The sequence below is a fragment of the Monopterus albus genome, unplaced genomic scaffold (genome assembly GCF_001952655.1).
Source record: "Monopterus albus unplaced genomic scaffold, M_albus_1.0 scaffold231.1, whole genome shotgun sequence".
Taxonomy (NCBI): domain Eukaryota; kingdom Metazoa; phylum Chordata; class Actinopteri; order Synbranchiformes; family Synbranchidae; genus Monopterus; species Monopterus albus.
In genome coordinates, this window is record NW_018128111.1 from 711,315 (window position 1) to 721,891 (window position 10,577).

General features: G+C 44.2%; 1 protein-coding gene across 1 annotated transcript in view; it reads right to left on the minus strand.

Moving 5' to 3' along the window:
• akap11 (A kinase (PRKA) anchor protein 11) overlaps nucleotides 1-9,927 on the minus strand; it is a 21,208-nt gene extending 11,281 nt beyond the window's left edge. Inside the window, exons 1-7 of the mRNA XM_020620060.1 lie at nucleotides 9,310-9,927; nucleotides 4,654-4,757; nucleotides 4,041-4,151; nucleotides 3,905-3,958; nucleotides 3,634-3,765; nucleotides 2,504-2,768; nucleotides 1-2,166 (exon numbers count right to left, since the gene is read on the minus strand). Of these exons, the coding sequence (XP_020475716.1) occupies nucleotides 1-2,166; nucleotides 2,504-2,768; nucleotides 3,634-3,765; nucleotides 3,905-3,958; nucleotides 4,041-4,151; nucleotides 4,654-4,716 (2,791 nt within the window). The 5' untranslated portion in view covers nucleotides 4,717-4,757; nucleotides 9,310-9,927. The remainder of the gene's footprint in view (nucleotides 2,167-2,503; nucleotides 2,769-3,633; nucleotides 3,766-3,904; nucleotides 3,959-4,040; nucleotides 4,152-4,653; nucleotides 4,758-9,309) is intronic.
• Between the last annotated feature and the right edge of the window lie 650 nt (nucleotides 9,928-10,577).

Sequence of the window (10,577 nt, forward strand, 5' to 3'; positions counted from 1 at the left end):
AAGCCTCATAATTTACCGTCTCTTGATTGGAGCCCCTTCGGCTTCTGATTGACTTTGTACAAAAGTCAGCACAGTCACCAAAACTCTTCTTCATCTTAGAGGCAGTGACTAGCTTACAAGCTTCAGGTACTATCATATCCACCATGTTGCCAGAGAGGTTTTGGAATGGTGATGCTCCTTGGGAGCGGTCTTCTTGAGATAGAGGGGTCTGAGTTCCATGACTGTAAAGGTAAGTGTGTGTTGATGTGCTAGTGTCAGAGGAAGACACAGTTACTTTTTGAGGGCTGGGCTGTGGGGTGTCTGACACACTAGACTTATATAGGCAGATCTCCTCTGAATCCTGAAGGTGGCAGAGGGATTGGCCTGCTTGGGGCACGGGAATACAGCTGGCCATGCCTGATACAGTGAACAGAGCTTTCTTCACTGTGCAGGCAGCATCCTCTCCTGAGGGCACCGGGACAGCTGCAGCTGAGCTGGTACTTAAAACCTGCTGGTTAGCAAAGGTACTGCAGGTGTGTGTGCTAGTGTTCTCTGCACTGACGTAACAGATGTTGTCCAGAGACACACTAATCGCTGCTTGGCTAGTGAAGGCAACATCAGCCTGAGAGAGCTCTATGAAGGCCTCCTGGATAACAGACTCAGACAAGTCTGAAGCATAGGAGGAAACCACCTCCTCCTCTTCCTCCTGCCCATGGCCAAAGGACCAATCACTAGGGGTGAGAGGGGTTGAGGGGTGGGAGAACTGACACACTTCCATAATCCCTTCGAACACAAGCTCTTCAGCCAGATCTGCAGCGAAGCGTGTCACTGTGCTGTGGAATATCTGCTTTTTCACTGCCAGGAACTCCTTCAGCGCCCCAGACACAGCCTCTCCCACCAGGAAGCCGGCTAATCCGTTGATGGCTCGTTCCTTCAACACATAGGCATGGCGCATGCCAATCTCCTGGAAGGCCATCTGAAACACTGAGGAGGTGAGCCTGGCAGCTAGGTGACACAAGGTGGTGGTACAGGAGGACACACCTTTTTGGAGGTCTCGCAAGGCACTGCCCAGGCTCATCTCCACCAGGTCAGAAGCAAACCTCTGGATGCCATCCTTCAGGGACTGGGACTTCTTCTGCAACTTGGCCACTGTTACAGTCTCTTGTATTTCTGACAGCTTCATCAGGTAGCCTGAAGGGTTCTTGAATTCCTTGTGACAGACGCAGCTGAGATTCTTGTTATCATTGATGTCAACAGCAGACTGGTAGCCACAGACAGAGCCCAGGATTTCTCTGGACAGACTGCTGGCAAAGTCTGAGTAGGTCTTATACAGTGAGCAGAGATCCTGGGGTTTACGCAGCTCTGAGCTGTCCTGTCCATCCTCATCTGTCTTCCAGAAGTATTCCAGCGGTCCGTTAGAGTCCACCAGAGGGCTGAAGGCCGAGGAGCTGACAGGACTGAAGAGTGGGCCACCATTCTCATCAGAGGGGGTCTGCACTGGCCGCGGGGAGTCAGGCACCTCGGAGTGAATTGAGTAGGGAGAGCCTGGTTTCAGAGGAGTGGGCTTTTTCACACTGGCTGGGAGAGTGGGCTGCTCAAAGCGGTGAGGATTCATACCCTGGGTTGAGCAACCCATAGAAACATATTTGGATGCTGACCCACTAGCGCTGGACTCAGTGGACCTCTTCTGTGTGCCTGGGGTACTGATGGTGTCCAGAGGCAGTGGGAGGGTGCAGCTCTCTGAGCTGAGCTCCTCCAGCTCATCAAACTGGTCAAAACTGTCAAAGAATTCACTGACTTCAGAGTCAGAGTCTTCTACTTGCTCTCTGGGCCCCCCTGGCACCTGGGGGATGTCCAACTTAGCCAGCAGGCTCTTTTGGTAGCCCACCTCATCCAGGAAAATGATTGGGCTGGGGCTGGAGCAGTCCGACTCTTCTGATTCACTGACATGAATCAAAGGTGAGGGGAGATGAGCTCCAGGAGTGCAGTAGGTCCACTGGGACTCCATGCCTGATGAGGTCTGCACTGTGACAGATACATCAGGGCCGGACCTATGCTTGGCTGAATACTTCTTCGAAGATGAGCTTACAATAACACGAGAGCCTGATAATTCCCTTCTTCTCTTGTGGGCTGGGATTGTCTGCGATGCCACATCTCGCTTTTTAAAATGGGGATAGGAAGCTGCAGCTGTGAAGATGGACATGGAGGAGAGAAAACTCATTACAAACAATACACACAAAGAACAGACAGAAGATACATGTGACAAATGTTATCCACAAAAGAAAGAAGAGTGACAACAAATTATGTACATCCCTGGTGCCTTCATTATATAAAAGGTAGAGGAAACAGTGCAGTGCATTGACAGTTACATTTCTGCCAGTTTTTTGAAGAATTTATTATGCACAGATTATGATGCTATAAAACAGGAGAGGTTTTAAGATTCAGGTCTCCATTTTGGAATTTTCAGATGTATATGATCATAAGATATTCTACATGAGAGAGAAACATTAGTTGTTGAACCTACATGGACTGTCTGCTGTATCATCCTCCTCCAGATGCTCCAGGGCCGTGACAAAGTCATCCTCGATTGATGAGACCGACTGGTTGGTGTCATCTTCCTCTGGCTGGCTGGGCTCAGTAGTTCCCCTCTGAAGAGCCTGGAGCTCCAAAGCATAGCGCAAACCTGCCATGTAGCAGCCCAGCAAGCCCACTGGGGACGTTACACTGGCCTGAGGGCAGACGCTCGTGCTGGGAGTCTGCCTCAGCACACAGACAGCCTTTAAGCAGCACTGGAGGCAAAGAGAGAAACAGCGAGAGGAACAGAAAAACAAAGGAAGAGACAGGAATGAAAAACCTGGTCTCACAGTCACTTGGAAGACAACAAGCTGGTGATGTAAAAAAATACTGGCTTTTGTGAAATTAAATAGAACAAAACATTTCTGTGTTGTAACCTTACAGATGGGGAGAAGAGAGTTGGGAGTGTATTGTTATGTCTGAACTCTGACAGGAAGTTGATCTGTTGCATGTGCAGAATACCAAATCATGCAAGTCTCCTCTGTAATGCCAGTGGGTGGGAGGTCTAACTGTCTGACATGGATGACGAAACCAGAGTGCGCTTCAGGGCCTGTGTAAACTCACACATGGTGCACAGGACCAGCAAGAACAAGGTTGCAATCGTGAACTTAAAAAACAACATTTGCTGTGTGTCTCTCCCACCTGCGTGTCCTCAGAAGCATGATAAACACCTGGCTCATCTGTTTACATGCAGAGGCAGACAAGGCCATGAAGTGGGAAAATAATTTAATCAACAACCATGAGAACACAAATGTCACACATAAATATAATTTAGTGGTACTACCAAGTGTTAAATATCATATTTTCTGAAAAAGAAAGAACCAAAGTCCACGTCTGTGCAAGTTTATGGACACTAGTGCAGTTACCCTAGTTTAAAAAAAATATCTTTTGCTTTTCATAAAGGTCATTTAAATATCATTAAAATCAGTGGTGCTCTTTTAAAGAAACCAACTACTTGTGTGGATAGTTATATCTACAGGCAGAGAAAAGCTGGAGTAGTGCAGTTGCCCATTCTTACTTCCCTGGCCTTCGACCAGCTGACCGGGCACATTCCTTTGACATGAAAGCTCTGTCACCTACCTGAGGCCTAGTGTACTTGTGCTCTGCCAGCCTGCGTGACACTTTGAGCAGCAGGACCTCGTCATTCTTGAGGCTATGAACGTGGAGGGACCTGAGGAGCTCGCACAGCCCGCCCGGCAAAGGTGACAGGTCCTGGGGTGTAAGGAGACAACACAGAGGCAAATTAGCGTAGAGGTCAAATGACTAATCTGAAAAAATATGACCTAGTGTCCATGTTTACCATATTAAGACCAGATCTATAACAAGGACATGCTTTCGATGTTTTACTTGCCTGGTGGGTGACATCCTCTCCTTCACACTGGCCAGGCAAACACACAAAATGAATCTGAAAGAGCACAGCTGATGGTGAGTATTAATGTGTCTTATTGGTTGAACACAAGTGGCACCGTTGTTGGTATGTGACAAACCTCTGTCAGTCTTGTGGTGTCTCTGGCCGGCAGGTCCAGGCCAAAGCTGCACAGCTCCTTTTTATTCCTCAAGAGGCTCTTCACACACTGCGCCCCACTGTCATGCACAGTCTGCAAACACACACAGTGTTTACAGACTCAGTACACGGCTACTCAGCCGACCTACTAAGAAGCCAACATGTATGCATTTGTAGCATGCACAACAGATGAGGTATCTGCGTGTATATGTCCTGGGTAATTAGATTATATTCAAAGACAATTAAGCTCCTACTGGGCTAAAGCACATCTCACCACATTACAAACTATAGCCAACATCTACAACTACAGACCACAAGCACCAAGAGTTAAAGTACAGTATTGTACAGTACTGTCGCACTTAGAAAACAAACAAAATAACAACAATACTGCAAGAGGAAGTAAAATACATCAGTGTGTGTGAGGAGCAAACTAAATCTGAGTTCAGTTTGTCCAGCAGAGATGATTTTTAATATCAGCTGTCTAAAAATCCTATGCCAGATGTAATCACTGGACAATGGGGCATGAAGTGTCATGTCAAAGATCCAGAGAGTTGCAGGCTGTTGCAGAATAAGATGGAGTGTCCTGGCACACAAACCTCTTTCCGGGCCGAGGCCCGGGACCTTAGTGTGATTCCTCTGATACGGGCACATGCATCCATGGTGACGGAGAGCTGCACGTAGCTGCTGATTGGCCACTCACCTGTAAACAGAAAGGTGTTGGGGAACAGAACAATGGAAAAAGGAGGTTAGAGACTCCTGAAACGAGGAGACTGGAAAGTGTTGAGAAAATGTAGACGTGACCACTTTAAGTCCCATAACTGAGCCTTTATATGACAAGAAATGACATCATCTATGACAAAGGAGGAAAAGCTGATTTTTATTTGTCTTTATAGTTATCTTTAATTTTATGGAGCCTATATATATATATATATATATATATATATATCTATCTCATCATCACATTCAGCTTTTCTTTTGCTTTTTTTGTAAATCATAGCTGATGACTGGCGGCGCTGTACTCGACTGTCACCCAAAGTGAGACAGGTGGCATCATTTCCTGTTGCCATCTTTGTTTATATGAACTAATTGTCATACCAGAGAAACAGACCAAAATGATATCTGTCCTGACTGTACCAGATTATTTTTGAATGTGGGCAGTTGGAAGAGTTTATGAGGATTCAGGAAATAGAGGCGGTCACCATATATGGATTTTTGGGGTTATCAGGAGAGGTAGCACAAGCTGGGGCTAGAGAAGCAACGACATTATCAGCACTATTAAACAAACAAAGTTTCCACCCTATGTCTCTATGCCAGGGGTGGGCAATTAATTTTTACAAGGGGCCACATGAGAAACCTGAACTGTGTTGGAGGGCCGAACCAACGATAACTTGAACTTAATTGGTAAATGGTAAATGGTCTTATACTTGTATAGCACCTTTCTACGCTTTTACAGCACACTCAAAGCGCTTTCACATTATTTGCCTATTCACCCATTCGCACTCTCAAGCATTCACGCATTCACACACCAGTGACATCACCGGGAGCAACTGGGGGTTCAGTGTCTTGCTCAAGAACACTTCGACATGTTGACTGGACAAGCCGGGAATTGAACCGCTAATCCTCTTGTTAGGAAAAGACCCACTCTACCTCCTGGGCCACAGCCTCCCCCATAAAAAAAGTCTGTTTATTCAAATAAGTTATTTCATGTCTTATTTATTTCCTTATGAACATTGTGGAGCTCCCCAGTCTCCAAGTCAGCAGGCCTATACTAAGTTGTTCTTGATCTTCTACATCTGATTCTGCTCAAAATTCATTCATCATCCATTGTAAAAAGCAGTAAATTATATGTGTTGATTAGCTGCTACTGGTAATCAGAAGAATAAGCATATTCTATAAATATTTATATAAATATATGAAATTGTGGTGTAGGTCAAACAGGAAATTACCCCTATAGAAGTAATAAACAGTAAAGACAAAAAAAAAACATTACATCACAGTTCCATTTTATTTTCAACTTCACATAACACTGAAAAGGTGTTTTGCAGTATTGTGAAGATATGCATTTTCAGTTAATTTTACTTGTTCAGTGAGAGAATTCCAGTCTGGCTTGGGCTTGAACAAGTGCATTGAAATCTGGATTTGTTGAACTTCATCACTGAGAATGTCTGTTCACATATGTAGGTAGATCCAACGATTTCCTGCATGTCCTCAACCCTCCTCGTTACAGTGCATCGGGAGAGGGGACGTTCTCATATGCGCCCTTTTTCTCCAGGCATATTAGTGCTGCAGAGTCCAACAAACACTCTTTAATAAACTCTCCGTGAGAAAACGGCTTATTTTTTCTGGCGATTTTGTGGGATATGACATAACTTGTCTTGAAAGCTGCATGGCCGTAAAATGTCCAGGTCTGCTCTATGCACTGTTGCACACCTCTATGCACAGCACCTGCACCATTCAGTGGTTTGCTGAACCAACAGGTGTGATGGACTCAGGCCTGTGAACCAGATACAGTTAACACAGCTAAACAGGTCATCGTCAATCTCCTGTGAAAATAACACAAACCAAGCTCTTAAAAGTGGGCCTAGACTGGTCCAGTTGGTGAAGAGAAGCTATAGTCACCCATTCTTCTTTGAACGTCTCCAAACAGTCAGGCCTGCATGAGAGATCAAACAGCAAGGCTAGAGAAAAGGGGCTCTGAGCAGGGGAAGCACACTTGGTATGCAGCATGAGAACGCGGCTATAGGAGGCAAAATATTTACAGTGTACAAGAAGGAAACGTTTCTCATGAAATCCAAGCCTCTCCTTTGAGGTATGGTCCAAAGCAGCTAGCTAAGTCTAGACACCTGTGTGTGGTCCTAATCATCAGAACATCTTGCATCTTTAGAAGTGAGTACATGCCACTGGCTGCCTCTGGTGACCCAGAGTCTCCTGGCTTCTCACAGGAGCTTTGGTGGGCCGCACAACAATAACATAGACAGCTGCTGCTGCTGCTTCACCTCGACTATGCAGTGCATCCGGATTCATTCTCAAGACAAGTAGACAGAGTGACGTCTGTTATGGTTGTGACTGTCTACAACAGCGATGAACAACATAAAAACGTTTAGGGTTTTTACCTGAGATGTTTCCTCTTTAGTTTACAGCTTTAGCAGTCAGTGGTACAAGTAGTAAACCTCTATCATCCTTTGTGGAACTAACGTGGTCTCATAACACCATACGTAGTTAGTTATAGTCCTTTCATAGAAAAGCTGAAGTGTAACTTCAACAAATCCTCATGGGCCGATTGATGAACCGAATTATCACATTTGCATAACAGGGTCATGGAGCTGAGCAGATCCAGCCAAAAAGATTCTGGAGGGTGTTTATGGTCAGGAGGTAGACAGAAAACAAGCTGTCAAGGGCAGCAACTGTGTAGTCTAAAGTCTTGGTTGGCAACTGATGTGAGCACAAGTGTGGGTGGCCAGAAGGACAGATAAACACAGACAGTCAAGCGCACGGTGAGGCCCAACACCAGGGTCTAATGAGACACAGGTGACTGGCTGGTCAGGTGGCATCACTGGGGCAGACAAGTGAACAGAACATTAAAAGAGCATCCACTGTAAAACAGAAAAAATCCTGATTTCTATAATATCTGAACACCATAGTGAGGCTTGGATTAGTGCTCGCACAAAACAAGGAAGTTGATACTGTAGTTTTACTGTTTTCTGACATTTTATAAAACCATAAATTAACTGCTTTGATGTAATGAATGTTCTCATGATCAACAGACACCAACACTGACACCATGAGTTTATATTAACTGATCAGCTGATCAACAATATTCTGCAACAATTTTTTTTTTGGCAAAAACACCAAAAAAAAAAAAAAAAATTTCCATCAGTTTCAGATTCTTAGTTCTGATGATTTTCTGGTTTCCTCTATCGCACTGTGATATAATGAACATCTGTTACTCACGATTAGCAAATTCCTCTTCGCTAAATGTGCAAATAATATAGAACCATAAATAGAAATTCCTCATGAATGGATAATCATTTTGGTGGTCATTAGAAAAAGTCTTTAACCATGCACTCATCCCACAAATCATGCCATATTCCCTCACATGATGGTAAATTATCTGCTAACAAGAAAAAGTACAGCACCAACATCAAGTGGTAGAAAGTAAACTAAGCATATTTAGTCACATGCTGTACTTGAGCAATCTAATTTTCCACTACTACATGTTTGGACTTCACTACATTTCACTTTTACCACACTACATGTATTTTATAACTTTACTTTTGTCAGCTTCACTAATTATAATCCAATAATAAATATAGCCTATATTAATGTGAAATGCAACATTCTGCTACTTTTGAGTATGTTTTGATGCTAATACTTTTCTACTTTAGTAACATTTTGAAAGCAGGACTTTTACTTGTAACAGAGTACTTTTACAGTATCATAAAAATAAAAAACCGTGTACCACTGCCGATATCAGCACTGATACTGGTGATACTGGTATTACCTGACATTACCTGGCACAGGTTGTAGTATTGCCCACCTATAAACCAAACTGCACAATGCAATTTCTCCTTCCAGATGTGGTCTGAAAACAGGCTTCCTTCAGCCAAAGACGGAGCTAATTAACATGTTATCCGTTTGAAACGACGTCGTCACTAAGCACTGAGCAACAAAATGATCATTTTACATCGTCACCTGCATCAACGCTGCTGCTTGAATGAGTAATGCCAACATTTAGTTGCCAGCTTGGACACAACAGACTGTTATATTCTACACCTCTGCATGTAGCTAACCTGAGAGAAACCTGTAAATGTTACCAGAGGCTTCATTATTAAGGTCAACCCAACCCAGCAGAAGAACATACAGTAGCTGCTACCACCGTGTGTGTGGCAGGCACCAGCCCGGAGCAGGCCACACACTGTGGCTGCTGGTGCAGTCGTTACCAACACAGACAGACGGTTAGCTGTAGCTGGCTAGCCGGGGACATTACGCAGACATGTCCGAACACAACAAACCCTCTGGACATAAAACCACAGAGAAATTAACCACCTCGCTAGATGACAGACAGTCACTGGGTTAGCAGCAGAACCAGGCCAAAGGGCGGCTCGGTCCGTCATGTCACGTCATTTGCTAGCACCTAGCTAGCTAACAGTAACATTAAGATGGATTCAAACACATAAACAACAACAATGTGTGGTCATTTGCTGGGCATTTCCAAAACATATATTTGGCTCTGTCGAGACATTTTAGCTCACCAAGAGTGTCGATCTCCAGCAGCGCTGACGGCAGCCGGTGTGTTTAATGCGCGACTCGTGGACGATTTGTTCGTTTTGGATTCATCCATGGACTCAACTGGCTAAGGTGGGCGTTACTGAAGAAAAGCAAACATTTAGCCCCGTCCGAGACGAGTCAGATCCGCGCAGAACAAATCACCGGCGATTGGTTAGCTTTCTGACTGGATTGTTTGATCCCGCCCTGCTCTGAAGTAACACATAACACAGATCAACACTTTAAGATTCCCGGTCATAATGAAGGATATCGTTAAAATCGGCTCTAACTGGATGGGTGTTTCCTGCACAGACTGTAAAGGCTCGTGAAACAGTCTGTTTTGACTGCAGCTTTGGAATGGTCCAGTGTTTAAGCCTAATAAGAATAAGTGCCGTATTTGACTATTTGATCAGAACACAGCAATAACAGCAGTCTAATTAATGTTAGCTAAAACCGTTTTCAATGTTTGGAACCTTTGCAATCAAGTAAAATAATTAAAATCTTGCTAATAACCTCAGTTGTCCTAAAAGTCAGCTGAATGAGTTTAAGAAAATAGATGTAGCGACTTTACTTTCTTAGGATCGACTTTACCGATTCCCAAAACTGAGTCGAGCAGTACAGTTCCTGTACTGTACCGGTCTACCCTAAAACAAGAGGCATCACCAGTCGCGCGCAGATAAACCGATACGTTTCGCAGTCGCACTATAGAATACCGAACAATCAAACTGCAGTTAAATGAATAGACGGGGTTCATATTAGCAATGTACACAAGAATTGTACTTTCGAAGTCTGCAAATTTGATTGAGCCTGCAGTATGTGTGTTTTGAGTACTTCCATTTTAGCAACTTTATATTTGTACATTTCTGAGGAAAATAGTGCACTTTTTAGCCTATTGCACTAGACCTACATTTATTTGACAGCTTTACTTTTCAAATTATACGACCAGTTTGTGAAGTACTTTGGGTATTCATTTGGTGTACAGTATGTAGCCGCCCCTCGTATGCTAGTGGTGAAGGCGCTGCGGCTTGGGTTCGAATCAGGGTTGTGTCAGGAAGGGCATCCGGCGTAAAACGTGCCAAATGTCAACATGCTAGTCGTCAGTGTAACGATTCGCTGTGGCGACTGTTAGGTATTTTCTTAGTTAGGTGGATATTTAGAGATTTGTTGTCTAGAAATGTATAAGGCAGACAGGATGTCTAGCCCAGGCTGTTGAATGCTTAGTGCATTGTCATGAGTTCTGCAGGCTGCATCTAGG